We start from the raw sequence: 19531 nt of genomic DNA, 5'->3' as shown, positions 1-19531 counted from the left end.
CACATCATTTCATAGCAAAAAAAATGTCACAAGTCCCCATCACTAAGAACGACTTTAACAGAGAGCTTGAAAGTAATATATTATTGCTTAGATATATATGTAAACATGGAATAACGTAAAAATACTAGTTACAAGAGCCCTAATATAAATCAGGAACTGATAATTTTTTGAGTGTATAATATGTACGTACTCACATTGCTCACTTAATATACATACATAATAGTTCCTTTCAATTCAATTGAACCAATATGTAGCAAACAAACCGGTCGATATGTCTTTGTTTACGAAGCCATAGCGAACCCGCACCTGTGTGTATTTAGAATTTACATCGAATAGAATCATTGACTCTGGATTTTTATGTTTATAATAATTATATTTTTATATTTGTTATATATTTGTAAACTCGTAAATAAAGCCTAAATAGAAATTCAAATAAAATTAGTTTTATTAAAAATTAAAGTAATAAGTATAGAGATGATAATCGAATATGTGCATGTGTGCGTTCACGCGTATGTGCGTGTGTGTGTGTGTGCGTGTTGTGTGTGAGTGTGTGTGTGTGTGTGTATAATTAATTAATTTTAAATAGTAAGTAGTAGCAAGCCGAAATGGCCCAGTGGTAAGAACGCGTGAATCTTAACCGATGATCGTGAGTTCAAACCCGGGCAAGCACCACTGTATTTTCATGTGCTTAATTTGTTATTATAATTCATCTCGTGCTTGACGGTGAAGGAAAACATCGTGAGGAAACCTGCATGTGTCGAATTTCACTGAAATTCTGCCACATGTGTATTCCACCAACCCGCTTTGTACCAGCGTGGTGGAATAAGCTCCAAACCTTCTCCTCAAAAAGGGAGAGGAGGCCTTAGCCCATCAGTGGGACATTCACAGGGTGTTACTGTACTAAGTAGTTAAAGAAGTCCTTTTAAAAAACAATTCCTGTGTTTCGGAGTTGCGTGTATGTGAATAGAAAAGACTTTAACGGCTCGTTTTTCGTGACTCATAACGATCAATCATCATAGATGATGGTAATAGTTTAATGTACAAAAAAAATAGAATGTAATTATTAGGAGACGTTTTTTTTGTAATAATTAACTAAAACAGTAAATACATAACTCTTACCAGAAGATGCAGCGCGTTTAGGAGAAGTTTTTAGAAAATATTATTATATAAATAGCTGCGAATCGCAGTGTCAACCGCTTTAAATTTAGACGATTAACGTGACAAGCGTGACTTTCATATTCTGGTTGTACCTATAAACCGGCTATCAGTTAAGTCATCAACAAGAAAAAGTTCAAGTAACCGTTCTTGTTTATAGCGAGCAGGTTTAGCTCAGCGGGTGGGATTGTTAACTTGCGCGAGCCATACTTTGTTCTAGATCAATGTATAAAGATTATTTATCCTGAAAAATCAAAGAAAGCCCCCGAGAGAGTCGAATAAATGTTTCTTTGAAAGTCCAGAAGTTTCCAGCAAAGCGCGTTCAATATGTAAATGATCTGTTTTTAACTTTAACATTCGTTAACTTTTATTTAAAATCCATCTGGTGCATTGCAGTGAAGGGGAATATTATACGAAACTTGATATATTACGACAGAAACGCAGAGTCCTAATGGCAAGTGGTCACCATCGTCCATAGGCACTGTGAGAAATATTAGCCATCCCTAACATCGCCGATGCGCCACCAATCTTTGGAAGTAAGACGTTATGTCCCTTATAACCGTAATACAAGAATATTAAGTATTTCTACCGCCAAACGGAATTTTTGATGAACAGGCCAGCCAATGCTAGTAGTGACATTAGAACCGTTACAAAATGTTTGAGCTACTTACTACCCCTACCAACATTTAAAAATTTCTTTTCAAAACTTATGATAAGAGCTTGTAATTATTATTGCTACAAATTATTAATTCTATGTTAATTATTATTGAATTAAAATCTAATATCTCCTTGTAATAGATTATATTTTGATTCTTTAAAAGTTGTTATAAGTTGTATTGTGACGTCACTCCTAAAAAAAAATTGAAAAAATGACGTTCAAAATCCGACTCTATTCCGATATTCGAACTACTGTCTCGCCATTTCAATATATCTTTCGTTTAATGGTTAAATATTTCCTGGTTCAACTAATGAACTATATATTACAATTATTATAATTACATACATACATTTTATTTAATATAGATATTTACTCTGATATCTTATACCACACTCGTGAAATAAAAACAAAACTAATTAACCCATACGTGATTGTAGTGCGTCCTTATTTCTTAATAGCGATTTCTTCCAGATAACCTTAGGGATAGTAATTAGCAATGAGATGAACAGGCGCAGCAATAAATATTTAAAATATCATTTTTTTTGTACTCAATGCGATTCTTCAAATTTGTTTTAAATCATATATTTTTCAATTCTTATTTAAATGGTAATACGTTTCACTCATTTTAGATCCCGATGAGTATGAAGTCTCGTATGATATTCAAGATGCTGCCATTGTGTGGGAGTTCGACAGAATGTATGAATATTTCATAACTTGGGAATTCGAATTGTTATTTCCTATAAGCTATGTATCTGTTCTACCATAAGCTGGCGGATTTGTAAACGAATCATTCTATTTTTATATCTTCGCTTTTATAAATAAAAATGAATGATTACATGTTTGGTTAGGCGTTCTTAAGCCATTCATCCGATTTTTATGAAACTTATGAAAGTTGTTCTGTGTACGTTCACAAAAGTTCCTATAATAATATATCTATATATGGCTATCAATAAAATAGTTACATAGTATATAAAATAATAATAGCTTCAATAGTAATTTATACAAGTTTTCATTGGCTTCGTTCCTCGTAATTTTTTTTTTAGTGTTGTTATAATATAATTTGTAATCATTATAAATAATAAAATACACACTACACTCAGTATTAATTTATTTATAAATCAATTAGATTTATAGGTATAAATTGGTCAACATATTAACGTAGATAAAATCGTAGGAGTCCTAATAAAGTTAACACTGCTAAGAACTGCCTGAACCTAAATTTTAAGAGAAAATTGTGGTTTACGATTGAGCATTACTGTGGTTTCTTGTATTTATGTTGATATTGTAATTATTTTCGTGCTTAGTTGTGAAGAAACCTGCATATTGTCTGTAGGATACCACACATGTTTCCACCAACTAACCAATGTCCAATTATCATCGCGGTAGATTAAACTCCTAAAATTGAGACCGACAGATATAAAGATAAAATCGTTTAAAGACATGTAGCCGTGGTATGTAATGGCGGATATTTTCGCAGCCATCTGTGCCTTGAATAATGGATAATGTATTCGTAGGAAATAACTAGATATGATATTTAAATAAATTTTACCTCAATATTTAAATTTAAGTGCCATATTTCCTATATGCGATAAAAACTCTAACTGTAAAATGCAATTACAACCCTGAAGTAGATCGGAGGTGGAATTTATAATATTACTATATTTCTTATTATAAATAGTTCTTATAATAACTATAATTAGTTAAAGTGGTTAATTCATATTCAAGTTAAACTTATCTTGTATTATATACATTATAATTGTTATGTAAGTCGATAAAATCGATTCGAATCGATCATTTTAGGAGAATACTCTCGCCTGAAATACGGTGTTTTTTTTGTGCAATCAAGAATAAATAATAATATTCTTCAAGATTTGATGATTGATGATGATGATTGTTTGATTTGATTTGATGTTTAAAATATAACACCGTGACAAAAAATACTCCTGGCATTGAAATATTCAGCGATTCTCTAAGTTCATTTAAAAAAGATACTGTCACCTTAACTTCCATTAGCTTATTTAAATTTTTGTGTTTTTTGATTAGACTAAGTATAATATTAATGTGTTTTGTTTTTTTTTTTTTTCGTTTTAATTAAATGGCAGTTTAGATAATTGTTTAAGTTATGTGCTATTGTAATATATATATTCATAAAAATATAAATTACATTTCCAAAACTATTACTAGTCTAGATTTGAATATGACCCAGGTTATACTTATAAAATTTATTATTGTAACAAATTATGGTAATATAAATACATGTTCACATGTTCACAATACTTTTCTGAATAAATAGTTCTAGAAAGATAAATTAGCACCTATCACTGAAGTTAATTACTGTGAACTTTTTGTTACACAGTGCCATCCATTGGGTTGGTATAAAAATGCAACCAGAAACCCGATAACGACAAAATTATGTTCAAACATTTGAATATTGTTAGTATGCTAGATAAGAATATCGCCTAGTGGTTAGAACGCGTGAATCTTAACCGATGATCGTGGGTTCAAACCCGGGCAAGCACCACTGATTTTTCATGTGCTTAATTTGTGTTTATAATTCATCTCGTGCTTGACAGTGGAGGAAAACATCGTGAGGAAACCTGCATGTGTCTAATTTCATTGAAATTATGCCACATGTGTATTCTACCAACCCGCATTGGAGCAGCGTGGTGGAATAAGCTCCACAACCTTCTCCTCAAAAGGGAGAGGAGGCCTTAGCCCAGCAGTGGGACATTAACAGGCTGTTACTAAAAAATGTGCTTTAATAAATAACTACTTCAAACGTATGATGTCTTAACATTTCAAAAACAGATTGAAATGTCACGTGAAGCATATTTTCAAATATATTTGCCGTTTTCATTTCTCCTCACATCCGAGTTGACTATTTCTTAAGACGATATTTCGAACTAAACAAATTGACATCCGTTTTAAAATACGAGTATTTTACCGAGACGTATCTAGAACTCCCAAGACACGTATCAGCTGACGTTTCGGGAAATCTGACTCACCGATATGTCACGTGATTCTTGCTCGACATTTCTGTTAAGATATCGGCCAAGTCTGTTACGAGCATCACTTTATAACTGTAGAATTGCTATGTCAGTGCTTATTCACTTAAAATAAATATTAAAAGTATAACTTGGCTTTATTTTTTATTTTGTTTTTCTAAAATAAGGCCAAGTTGTAGTTTTATATAACACGAATAAAGGAACGGCCGCTTTTCAGGAATTACTCATATTCCTATTTAAGTCGTCTAATTAAGCGTAAAGCTTGTGTTAGCAGTGGGGATGACAATAGCCCAAGGGGTTAGGAACTTTATGTTCAGATATTCTACAATATTATGTAGGGTTTAACATTCAACAGTAGTCAGACAGAATGTTCTTGGCCTGGGCGCTATCTGAGTGAACTGAAAATCCTATAATAGATAGTTGAATTGTAAATATGGAGAATTACAAATATGTCCGCAATAATATGTATAAAGATATATATCTACATATATATTATAGATAGTCGATATTATGTTTAAGGTATGTTTGAAAAATTACTATCTTAATATTAGCGGCTGTTTAGTTAAACACTGATCTCTCTCTTTCTGTCATTATTGATGTGACATTCGAAAGAAGAAGACACAGCATTGTTCAACTAACCCACTAAACAACGTTTATAAGTAAGAGCGTTAGTTTGTATTTCATTATTTAGACTAATATACAGTAATTGTTGTTTTTATGTAACTGAGAAAAAACAAATTACTAAAATTCTTGCCTTCTCAATATAATCTACATTCCGAATCGGTGGTAGCTTGAAATGAAATGCAAAGAAATAGCCTACCTTAAAAACTGTATTTTTGATTGATCACGTCACAAAAAACTTTAGAATTATTCCCAGAGGAGTATAAATAAAAACCAGTAATACACTATATCTTCAACATATTGTTTGGAATTTATAACTCATATTAACCAAAACACAATCTCACCTTATACTTTAATGACAGCACGACGATAGCGTTGTTTAAAACACCATTAACGCCATCTTTTGGTGAAATATATTAGTTATTTATTTATTTATACATTGTACATGCATTTTTTATTAAAAACTAAATTATGGTATTGTTCTATTACAATAATCCATTACAGGTATAGATAGCGTTGTGATTGTCCGGTTTAAATAAAAAAGACATAAATTTTAATGAATAATTGGTAATTAACTTTAAATTAATCTAATTGATATATGAAACATATATGAGTATCCTCAAAATTTTATTAATATACAGCAAAAAATAATATTCTAGCATTAGCATAGATGTTGAATATCGGTAAAAATATATCAATCGTGGCAAGTCAGGAAGCGTAGCGAGTATTATGTAAACAAAATTTTTCATCGCAGATATTAAAACGATAGTAAATATATTGACTAAGTCTACGGAATACATTAGCGTGCAGCATATTTGTGAAATATTGTAACCATAAATCCAGTCCGCCCGTTGAGCATAGTTAGTACCAACTATCTCGAAACGGAGGGCCTTCGAGTGTTGGCTTACTTAGTACGTTACAGAGTAAAGATATACTATACATATGAATTATGAAATGTGTTTATTTTGGCTCCATTTTGAAGTAAAACTATTCATATAATTACGTCGGCTTAAAACTTTGTAATATAGAGAGAATATTATATTCTTAACAATTTTCAGACCGAATGCATTCATTAATTGGAACGTAAAAATACGTGAATATAAAAAAAGCAAAAAGTGGCGATCGCCCTTCACCCCAGCTCAGGCCTTTTTTTGGTGCGAAGTTTGGGTGCTTCAGACATACAATTACTGTGCCAAAGATTATTTGTAATTTAAGTTGGTTTTTGTTATTATACATTAATTTTGTTAATGTTTTTGTATAATGTTTGTTTGCATTATAATATGATATAATAGAATGTGTTATTTAAAAAAATCCATATTCACTTCTGGTCTGTATGAATATTGTACCAATAGAATTTAAATTCAGAACTGGCGGGAGCTTGGAATTTATAGCGGCCCTTTTATATAAATCCCTGTAAGACCTTGCTTGAAGAAAGTGTACTAAGATTATTTTTAAATTATAGAATATATATATATTTTATAAAATAGGAAGGCGGACGAGCATATGAGCTACCTGATGGTAAGTGGCCACCAACGCTCTTAGACATTGGCATTGTAAGAAATGTCAACCATCGCTTACATAGCCAATGCGCCACCAACCTTGGGAACTAAGATTTTATGTCCCTTGTGTCTGTAATTACACTGGCTCACTCACCCTTCAAACCGGAACACAACAATATCAAGTACTGATGTTTTGCTGTAGAATATCTGATGAGTGGGTGGTACCTACCCAGACGAGCTTGCACAATACCCATGCAATGCCCTACCACCAGTAAAAATCAAGTATTGTTAACACTAGCAACTGCAATTTGAACCCATTCTTGTTCCAGTTGAATTACTCATATATATACGTTATAAAACTACGAGAACAATTCGAAGACTAAATAAAATTCTTTAACGTTCACTTAAAATAAATTCTTCTTATTTCGCCAAAGCTGCCGATGCAAGTATTGATTGCTTTGTATCTGTTATTTACCGACGTAATGAACAAAGCGGCCACTGTTCTGGCCAAATAGTTATTGGCAACGTTGACCTGACCTGTTCACTTACCTGGCCAATATCCAAAGAAAACAATCGCTATACGAAACAAAATTGATTCGGATCATTATTATAATAAAAAATAAAAATAAGTTTTACACACAATCAAAAAGAGAGTTGAAGCACAGGAGAGATAAATTATAGATAAATAAAAATATTAAAGTCATGAAAACCAGTGGCATTTTTCGGGAGTCGAATCCGCGATTATCAGTTAAATCCACAGAGCCAACTCGGCTCTTGATAATACATTATAAAATAAATAACAAAAGATTACAATCAATGGATACCGCGTAATGCAAAATTTTGTATTAACTCGAAGTTTAATTTATTGACGTCGTTTATCTGTGGTTTTGTTAATTACGAGACTAAACGCACACACACGTACGATATGCGTGACTGAAGTTAACGTGCTTAAATCTATGCTGCTTGTACAATATTCGAGTGTTTATTTGTGTTTGTTATTTATTTCAATTGAGCCGACAATTTATGTATGTAAATCTGTGAAATTGACATTATGAAAAATTGTCAGTAGAATCATTTCAAAATCGGAAATCGGATTCCGTAGCGAATATTTTAGAAACATAATATTTTAATAGCGGCTCGGTATTATTGTATTGAGAAAAATCGACATGATAATCAGTAGTTACTCTTTATCGCAAATCAGAATCGGTATTCATAATGTGGATTATTTTTATATATCCTGTTTATACTTAATATTGTTCTGCTGATAGAATAATCGATCAGTAAATCTCCGGGACAATTTTGGTCATACCAATTGATAAACCTATCAAAGAATCACTTCTTTGAATTTCATTGATTTTTTGCCTTGGTTTTCGACTAATGCTATATATGTACACACATATATATAGCACTAGCATCAGTATACTGTCTTGGTTCAGTAAATGCGATAATTGAGAGTAATTTATAATAATAATAATAGTTGAGTGTTGTTATATATTAGGCGATTTTAATGCTCATCCATCAGATTTTGTAATGCATTATTATCTGTTTGTGACGACTTACAATAGACCTGCATAGATATGAAATTATTAGGGCTTCAAGCAGATATTTATACGTTTATTAGTGATGTACACAGGACTAGGAGATATTTGGATCATTTTATTTTATAGAATAGGAAGGCGGACGAGCATATGGGCCACTCATGGTATGTGGTCGCCAACGCCCTTAGACATTGGCATTGTAAGAAATGTCAACCATCGCTTACTGTAATTACACTGGCTCACTCACCCTTCAAACCGGAACACAACAATATCAAGTACTGCTGTTTTGTGGTAGAATATCTGATGAGTGGGTGGTACCTACCCAGACGAGCTTGCAAAAAGCCCTACCACCATTGTATAGTAACTAAAACGGCTGAGAACTCAGTAGTTAATACTTATGTTAGATATGATGTATTGTGGTCTGATCATTTTCCATTGGTAATTGAATGCAATCTAGATTATATTATTAACATTAAAAAACAAAATGTCAAATGTAATAGTCCAGTAATTTGGACAGGACAGGAACAAGTTCGTGCTTACAATAACAAATGTCATGAAAAATTACGACTTATTGATTTCCCAGATGACTTTAGAATTTGTAGTGATTATGAATGTAATAAATTAAACCATATACTAGTCATAGATAAAATGTACAATGATGTTATTTGTTCTATTAGTGAGTCGATCATTCAATGTCGGGAAAGAAAAACACTTAAAAAACATAAAAAAAGTTATTGGCTGGAACAGACACGTAAGCGACGCGCATTGTGAAGCCCGGAAACAATTCTTGCTATGGATAAATAGTGGAAAGCCTGTTGCGGGTCGTTTATATGAACAAATGTGTGAAGCTAGGAGAATATTTAAATCACGTCTGAAATGGTGTCAAGATCATCAAAATTAAATTAAGATGGATATTTTAGCTTCACATCATTCCAACAAAGACTTCCACACTTTTTGGAAACACTCAAATAATCTAAACATTAAACCTGGCATTCCCATGAGCGTTGATGGCGTTAGTGATTCTATTGAGATAGCAAATATTTTTGTAGATCACTTTTTTGTTAAATCGCCTCTAGGTTCTTCAAAGTCTACACTTAATTGACAGTCTGGAGATAAAATTAGAATAAGAGTTACCACCTTTGACTTTGCACAGACAATAAATAATTTAGCTAGAGGTAGATCTCCTGGTCATGATGGTCTCAACGTTGAACATCTACAACATGCTTGTCCTCATTTGCCCAGAATCTTGGCAATGTTATTTTACTTTTGTCTATCTTATGCATATTTGCCAAGTAATGTGATAAAAACAATAGTGATACCTATTGTAAAAAATAAAAAGGGTGATAGTTCAGATAAGAATAATTATAGGCCTATAACACTAGCTACGATAATTTCCAAAGTTTTTGACAGTATGCTCAACAATATCAGTTTGGTTTTCGATCTGGTCTCTCGACTGAAACTGCAATATTAAGTTTAAAGCAAACTGTAAAATACTATACGGACCGTAAAATACCTATTTATGCATGTTTTCTCGATCTGTCAAAATCATTTGATTTGGTTACCTATGATATCCTTTGGCCAAAGCTGGAACAGACCACCAGAGGTTACTAAAATTTTAAAACATTGGTATTCAAATTGGTATTAAGTAATCAAATTAACAATGTCAAATGGGATGGAGCGCTATCTCGATCGTGTAGTTTGGAATGTTGGGTAAGACAAGGAGGGCTAAGCTCACCTACGCTCTTCAATCTTTATGTTAACGAGCTCATTGATGTACTCAGTAACCAGCATGTTTGGTTGCCATATTGATGGAGTTAACGTCAATAATATCAGTTACGCTGATAATATAGTTTTGCTTAGCGCATCAGTTTGTGGTCTAAGAAAACTATTAGCAACTTGTGAAGGCTATGCCAAAACACATGGACTTATATATAATGTAAGAAAAGCATGATAATTATATTTAAAAATGGTAATAAATGTCCAAAAATAATACCTTTGGTAAAAATTAATAATATGAGCTTGACTCAGGTTTTCCAATTTAAATACCTTGGACATATACTAAGCACCAGTCTCAAGGATGATAATGACATTGAAAGGGAGAGGAGAGCATTGTCAATAAAAGCTCACATAATTTTCAGAAGATTTGCGTGTGCGTCAAGGGCTGTAAAAAAAACATTTTTCCGCGGTTATTGTACCTCTTTTTGTACGTGTAGTTTGTGGGCTAATTATACATTTAAATCGTACTTCGTGTCCAGTACAATAACGCCTTTAGATTGCTGATGGGGTTGCCTCGCTTCTGTAGTGCTTCAGGGATGTTTGTTGAAGCGAATATAGACTGTTTTTACGCATAAATGCGAAAAAAGTGTGCATCCTTGGTTCACAGGGTGCGGGCCAGCTCAAACCAAATTCTAATCATGGTTGCTAACAGACTAGACTGTATATTTATAAGCCGCTGTTGTAAATTTTCAGTTGGACCAGTAAATTGTATAAGTAGTAGATAGTAGTGTTTATTTTATTTTTTTGTAATTTTGTATATGAGTCTTGTTACTTGAATAAATAAATTATTATTATTATTATATGTATTTTGGTATATTAAAACCGTGCTTTCCGCCTCTGTATTCATAATAGCGTTACTAATTTGAAAAAGTATGTTTTACTATAAGTTTTGAATGCTAAAATAAATCAAAATTAAAGTTGAAATCTCGACATCAACAGTCACCGAGTTTCAACATTGCTTGCAACTAAAATAAAAAACGTCAAAATAATGTCGTAAGAAAGTTTCGATAAACTGATTCTCAGTTCCGGATTCATTCCGATCGGAGATTTATTACCCGTCCGAACATTCCGGACAATGTTCTGATTAAATCACTTCATAAACTGACGACAGAGTTTCACGAATATGGATAGCAATGTTGTAAAAAAATCTAGATGTTGACATTTATAAAAGTAGCATTTCTTTTAATGTTTAAATAAAAAGTTAAATTTAAAACAAAAGTAAGTGAATTTTTCAGTACAACTCTTTTTAATATATAATCAGTATATAACAAATGTACTGATAATTAAATTGTGCATTGTCCTTTGATATTATTATGTGACAATAGCATTATGTCCTAATCTACTTTTAAGGCTAAATTAAATGTTATCAGCAGGGATTTAGTATGACTGACATTCATCCAGGCTCTGTCCATATTTAGCAATTAACCCATGACACAGCATTAGCTATTGTTGCGAAATATTAATGAAACGTAATTATGCGGTGGAGTATTATATATTACTATATAACACGAATTGTGTTTTCAATTAACTTAGTAATTCGATAATTAATTAAAATACACTAGTTTAAGCGAGTAGTTCACACAATTGTGATGATACATTGTTACTAGTTTTATTTTTATTTAATCTCATAAAGGTAGATAATTAACTGATTGTAAGTGGTCTTAATTACCTATAGACATTGTGAAGTAATAAAAATAACAGCTTGGAAATTGCCCACAGCTGGGATATGACTTCGAGTTTCACTGAGCATGAGATGAACAAGGAAACGAAATCGCCAAATTTCCTGCACAGCTCTAGTTATCGCCATACCGTAACTTATTTGTAAAAGAAAATTCACAATTACAATAAATCTATTTAATAATTACTGAATTTTCATCTATATTAATAAAATAAAGCTTTTTTTTAATCTCTGGAATTACCTGACAAATTTGTTTTTTTTGCTATAATATAATATATAAGGCTATTTAACAACAAGTTAAAGCCTACGGGGTCGGAGCAGGTTTAGGGCAGTGAAACCACGTGAAGCCGCTAGATCATTATAAATGTCCAGTGCAGAATATTGTCCTATTAGTACAAGCCAACTTTAAACACCATTCCATTCCATTCCATTCCAACCAGTAAAATGCTATTCATTGAGATATTCCACCATGAAATGCGTGAATTAGAGGTTAGAGAAATTATGTTTAAAACGTGCAAGAGTAATTTTAATTAAAATTCAGACGAACATAATCGCATTATCAAAGAGCAAATGTTTGAAAATGTAATTAAATGCATCGTTGCATGGCGTAGCATTGCTACGACAGTGTGAAGCGCTACGCGAATACTACAAGTTTTAAATAATAGTAATTAATGTATTTGTTTTCTAAGATAAAATTAGTTATTATTTATCTTATTAATTAATCTTAAACAAAGTTGTTTAAAGCATTTATTAAAAAGAGTTATTTATAAGGTACATTCAATAATTGTAACTAAAACAAATAAAATATAAGCAATATATAATAATATACAATAAATGTAAGGCCGGACACAGAGAAACGCACGGATGAGCTATACACACGAATGTAGTGTTGTTTTCAATGGTTAATGCTCGCAAGAATGTCATTTTTGTTCATCGACTTCGATAAAGCGCAGCCGTGCGCTGCTAAGGGCTGGCAGCTTTAAGTTGGTTTTATACATTTGCATGCCTTAACAATATTTGAAAATAGTTATGAAATAACTTTAGTTTTATTTTGTTGTACTTATTACTAGTGTATATGTTTTTATTCAAATCAAGTCTATTGAAAGTTTTATATTATTATATAATAAGGAGTTGAAAGTTTGTTAAAAATTCTTCATTTTTGAAGGAGTTATGGAAATTGGTATTTAGCATTTTGAATTATGATGCGATTGTATAGTATTAGTACATTTCAATACTTAAACATATGTTGCGGGGGGACTCTTAAATATATACATTTATAATTTATTAAATTTATTTATACATTTATAATATACATTTGAATATGTTTCTTTCTTTAAAAATATGCCGAATACCGTGAAAACATTCATAAACGTATATACTAAAATCCTTATCCTAGCAATACAATTCAAATTATTATAATAATATGAAGAAAAAATACCACATTTTTCCCTCCAAATGTTTTGGAATAAATTCATAACGTTGTTCCAAATACAAATCCGTTTTATATAACGGCTCATTTAAATTGTAAAATAAAATTACGCTTGCGACTAAACAGCTTAATGTTCATGTATAATTTGATTGTTAAAAATTGTGTATTTCGGCGATAATTATTAAATCTCTAGTGGCTACCCGTAATTTAATTCAAATAATAAAAATCATGAAGATATGATTTTATTTTTTAAATTTCAATAGTATGTTTAAAATTATATATAATTAACATTACTTGTATTTTTGAAAAACTAAAACTCGTTAAACACTTGACAGAGATGACAATTTTTTACGTCAAAGTTTTTCTTTTAAACGTTAATGTTACTCAGTCTTTCTTGCAGTGTTACTATCGTGTTATAAATTAGTGTCACTTAAAATGAAAATGAAATAACAAGAAACCTACGCATTGAAAATTTGAAATAAAATTTCAAATTGTTACACAGTTAGTTTTAATTTTATATACTTTATATAACACGATCAAGGCCAAGGTGATCTATGTGTATATGGCTTAGTTTTTCAAGCGAAACATTGGTGAACTTTGGGTAAGACCGATTAATACGTCTTGACGGCGAACGCCATCTTATTCCGCCTAGGGCCTCTCCGCCACCGTTTTCATCTCCCTCGTGTGTGCATGGTGTAAAAATAAATTCTTCGAAGGTGGCGATTACAATTTAAAAAACACCAATTTACTATAACACAATTTTATTTTAAATCACTTTACACATCAATCACTTAAATCATAATACAATTATAACACGGTTTTCTTTCACAATTATTAGTCCTTAATTAAATCGCGATTACACTTTATGAATGTCACGACTAAGTTGCCTTCGGGCAGCGTAATGATAAGCTGATCTCGAAAAACGTTTGAGACCCTTTTATACTCTTTATTTTATACATATAAATGTGGGTACATCGTAATTTCTTACAGTTCGGCCGTCCTGCAAATAAACACGACCTCGTGTTTCTCAAAAAAAAGTTCCAGTATGATATTCTCGCGGTCGGAGCAATCTGAATCAGATGTACAAGCAATCCGCCGGCGACCACGGCAGTCTGCCCGCGACCACGGCAATCTGCCCGCGACCACGGCAATCTGCCCGCGACCACGGCAATCTGCCCGCGACCACGCCAATCTGGCAATTTCACTCGATCACGGCAATCTGGCAATCTGGCAATCTGCTCGCTACCAGGGCAATCTGCCCGCTACCAGGGCAATCTGCCCGCTATCAGGGCAATCTGCCCGCTACCAGGGCAATCTGCCCGCTACCAGGGCAATCTGCCCGCTACCAGGGCAATCTGCCCGCTACCAGGGCAATCTGCCCGCGTCCAGGGCAATCTGCCCGCGACCAGGGTAATCTGCTCGCGACCAGGCAATTTGCCCGCACCCGGCAATCGGCCTGCTACCAGGCAATCTGACCGCAATAGGAGCCATTTGCCCCAGGATATGAAAATGTAAAAAATTTAAGATTTATTGTAAAGAACTCATACCATTTTTTTGGCCAGGCCAGTAAGTCTAGATAAAGCAAAATGTATCGTTTGTCTTTCGGACCAATCGAAAATAGATGCACTCTCATTTACTTTATTTAACCACATAGACATGGTTTGGTTTTTTAATGATGGATCAAATTCAGGTAATGTATTGATAGTATTTTAAAATCTATCTGTATTATTTTTAGCCATAGCTGTTGATAGTGAACTTATAAATTTGTCAAGGTCAGATTTATTGCTTTTACTACTTTCACACAAAATATTTGTAAAGTCCATACCATGAGTGTTAAAATGCTCCCTGGATGCGTGATGGCTCCTGCGATCGTGATCAAGCAACTGGTTGGTGCAGCTACGCAGCACCTCTTGATTACCGCCACTGCTACGGTCGCGGACGCTGCGTTGACCAGCAACTTTACCTTGGTTTCGACTGTAGTGCTGATCACGGCCACGACTGCATTCTCGGCGGCGGTCACAGTGGTGTTTTCACTGCTGCGATTTCGGCTGTAGTCACGTTTGTGGCTACGACTAAGATTACGTCTTCGATAATGTCTGTTGTTGTCTTGGCTGGTTTCACGTGTACGTTTTGTTTTACTGCACTCAACACCTTTTGAATATCGTCTTCGGTGACGGCAACTCCGTATTCGGGATGTATCGCGAGAACTAAATGAAACACTAGTGCTCTCAACGTCAGATGTAGTTTTGCGGCGCTTATTACGGTAACGTAAAGATCGATCCTTAGATTGCCGACTCCCTGTTTCCTTAGGCGCAGGTGCACCGGACATCTCGACTCAGTGTTATCCCACTTCTGATATTTGTAAAAATAAATTCTTCGAGGGTAACGATTATAATTTAAAAAACACCAATTTACTATCACACAATTTTATTTTAAATCACTTTACACATCAATCACTCTTAAATCATAATTCAATTATAACACGGTTTTCTTTCACAATTATTAGTCCTTAATTAAATCGCGATTACACTTTATGAATGTCACGACTAAGCTGCCTTCGGGCAGCGTAATGATAAACTGATCTCGAAAAACGTTTGAGACCCTTTTATACTCTTTATTTTATACATATAAATGTGGGTACATCGTAATTTCTTACAATGGTTGGTTTGCTTTACTTATAACTTATTTTAATAACTATCAATTTTTTCACTTTTACCGGGCGCCACGTAACGATCGCATTTTTTATTTTTATTTGTACTATTTGAACTATTTATGAATAAACAAATAGGGGCCTATTTCTGCTAATTTTAAAAACAAAATACCGCCAAAACAAAATATTTTTGCAGAAATTGTGACGTACATACTGTTAACACTAGGAATAAACATATGCTTATATGTACTATTACAAAAATACACAGGTAAGTCTTTTGTGGGACATTGATATTTAAAAAAATATACAGTAACAGCCTATGAATGTCCCACTGCTGGGCTAAGGTTTCCTCTCTCTTTTTGAGGAGAAGGCTTGGAGCTTATTCCACCACGCTGCTCCAATACAGGTTGGTTGAATACACATGAAGCAGAATTACAGAGAAATTAGACACATGCAGGTTTCCTCACAATGTTTTTCTTCACCGTCAAGCACGAGATGAATTATAATCACAAAGTAAGCACATGAAAATTCAGCGGTACTTGCCTGGGTTTGAACCCACCATCGGTTAAGATTCACGCGTTCTTACCACTGGGCCATCTCGGCTGGTGTAATAAAAAATATACATAATTCTATTATTGCATAATAGTTATGATTGTAAAATATAAGGAAATTTTTTTTTTTATCATCTCGTTCCTAGTTGTCTTCTGTGCCAATGGAATACATACAAAAATATAGATTATTTCGCAAATGTCACATAGAATGACGTGTGCTTTATTTTGACAGTTAAAATAACAGTAACGCTTTATCTAATACTTACTGTGGTTCATGCTCAGTGAGTAACTCCTCAAAATGTAGTCGGATCGTATGAGCTGGTGGTGCTTGTATTTCAGTAACGCAGTGAACGTCATCAGGATACGGGCGAGGGAATCCAGGACTCGAGACAGTTGCATGCGGGTGCAAATGAGACAGTACTATTGATTCGTTGCATTGTACTTTCGAAGCTTTATACGGATCTGTAACAAATATAAGAACATTATAGCGTATGTTTGTCGTGCATTAAACAGTTTGTTTTTTCAAGAAGACGTTGAAATCTTAATCTCACTAAAAGAAATGGTAAAAAGAATATCGGAATTGATTTTGATAGAAACTAAAAATGTTAATTTGGAAAATATATTTTCACGCTTGTTTAGGTAAAGTATTTGTTGGAGGCCCGCTTAGGCGGGTCGGCCGTCAGAGCGTCACGGTAGCATGCGAAAGCGATCCCGTGGCGCTCCTCGTTAAGTCGGAAAGGGTACCGCTGGTTTTTAAGTGGGTATTCCGATGTTCGGGGTGCACTCGGCTCCTTGGACACCGGCGAGCCCCACACCTACTGTTCCCGTGGGGGAAATGCTTAACGCGTTTTTCCAGTAATGGTGAAACAAGGTTCTCAAGTATTTGTTCTCTTTCAAATATTCCAATACTTCTAAGATAGCGTTTTTAAAGAAAATAAATGATGATTATAATATTATTTCATTAAAAAATTACGCGTACTAGAAATTTATTTTAACGTCTTTCATTCGTGTCCGCAAAACAAGCGTATGAAGTTACTTTGAAGGCATTTCCCAAATATTAGTACAAAATATTTTCAAAGAACCACAAAAGTGTTTGTCCTCTACATATTGTGTAAGCTTTGCTTTGAACAATTCCATCTTTTACTGTTCAATTGAGTGCAGCTGTGTGCGTGGCGTGTGTGAAGTCAGCTGTCTACTTTTCACGTATTCATAGCAGCATAGTTATTCGAAAGTTTATTTTACATCGCTTATGTATTTTAGGTAAATAATTCCACTGCTGGGAAAATGCCTTATCTCTTAAGGATACCAATTGAAGTTGCGCTACTCTGGTGAGATTTGGTGGTAGAATCTAATTCGGCACATGCAAGCCTTACGCTGTTTGCCTTCATCGCCGAACACGAGAACTATAAGCACAAATAAGTATATAAATGTAATGGTTCTGTCCTGATTTAACCTTCCATATATGGTTTAAAATCTGATTTTGGAATGTTTTTTTTTTTAATATATAAAATCGAATTTAAATTTAAAATATAAAACTTATTCAAGCACAGGGCAGACGGAGCAAAATTCTAATTTCAAAAGCGGTACATTAGTTAAGCAGCCTGTTCGAATACTGTTATCATTTACATAAATGTCCGTATACAGTTCACGTACATGTAGGCATAACCCCACGAGTATCGAGACAGTAACGAATTAGGACGTAAGCTGCGCGAACCGAATAATTAATTAATGAACAAGAAACTTATATAATGAAGCGTGCCTAGGAGAAATAAGCTTACCAACCACCTTTAGTTTTGATGACAAAATATTAGATTTCGTAAAATTGATATCTTGAATTTTAATTTAGCAGATGTTTAACTTTATTTTTAAAATTAAAAATATTTTATAATTTTAGTATGTATAATATAATTAATAATATAACTTATTGATTAATATATGTGTGTATCGTATATTTATATTGACATTTATTATATGTTGGATTTATGTTATTTTATTTATTATTACAGCACCACCCACCTATATTTCCTGGAAGAGATCGTTATGTAGCGATAAGGTCGCCAAAGTTGTATGCTACTCTTATTGGTTGTATCTATGTCGTTTTTTTTCCATTGTGGCGTACAATAAAGTATAGTAAAGTATTTATATTTAAATAAACTTTTGCAACGTATAAATCGTCAAGTACAATAAATAACAAAAATATGTTAATAAAATACAATTAAAATGATAATTAACAAATACTATTTGATCTTTATTATTACTTTTTATATAAGATTTAAATATGAATTGAAATCTGTTGATATTGGTAGAAAATTTGCTTACATTTGTGTCCACAAATCCCCATTGGAAGCTCATAAACCTCAAAAAGAGAGAAGGGCATAAACTGGTAGGACATTTACAGGCTACTATTTAAATTTTATCTATATATATATAAAGAGCTAAAATAGTACCACGATAAACACTCGGATTTCAACTAAGTCACGAGTTTAACTGCTTAGTTTGTATTCGACATGCATTTCATGCTTTGCAGTGAAGGAAAATTTCGTTCGGTGATGAAAAATGCATGTGTTTGAAGTTCTGAAGCACGTATCTGTCAATTCGTAATGAAGTATCGTGTTAGACTTTGAACATTCTTTTTACCATTTAAGGAAACTTGTCTTAGGTTTCGAGACGTTAGATTCTTTGCTCGTAGACGTAACTGACACTTTCAAGGATACACTGTAAAAGTACACCGTAAACTATTGGAATATGAGATGTTAACTTCTTTATGTCTACTATTATACTGGGTCACTCAACTTTCAAATCAAGTTCAATGGTAATATAGAAGAGAATCTTCGTAGAATATATGTTTTTACTATTTTATGGCATCAAATAAAGTAATCCAAGTATATGAGTTGTAAAAATACGACTTAACGCAAGATTTCTAACTTCAGTGATATTCGTGATAAAATGCCAAAGTATTCATAACATTACA

At 33.1% G+C, this 19531-nt stretch overlaps 1 protein-coding gene across 1 annotated transcript in view; it reads right to left on the bottom strand.

The window, feature by feature from the left end:
* LOC126774534 (uncharacterized) overlaps positions 1-19531 on the bottom strand; it is a 203717-nt gene that overhangs the window by 36261 nt on the left and 147925 nt on the right. Inside the window, exon 8 of the mRNA XM_050496097.1 lies at positions 16827-17022. Within this exon, the coding sequence (XP_050352054.1) occupies positions 16827-17022 (196 nt within the window). The remainder of the gene's footprint in view (positions 1-16826; positions 17023-19531) is intronic.

Source organism: Nymphalis io, chromosome 16 (genome assembly GCF_905147045.1).
Source record: "Nymphalis io chromosome 16, ilAglIoxx1.1, whole genome shotgun sequence".
NCBI classification, from domain to species: domain Eukaryota; kingdom Metazoa; phylum Arthropoda; class Insecta; order Lepidoptera; family Nymphalidae; genus Nymphalis; species Nymphalis io.
This window is presented reverse-complemented; position numbering and strand designations above follow the sequence as displayed.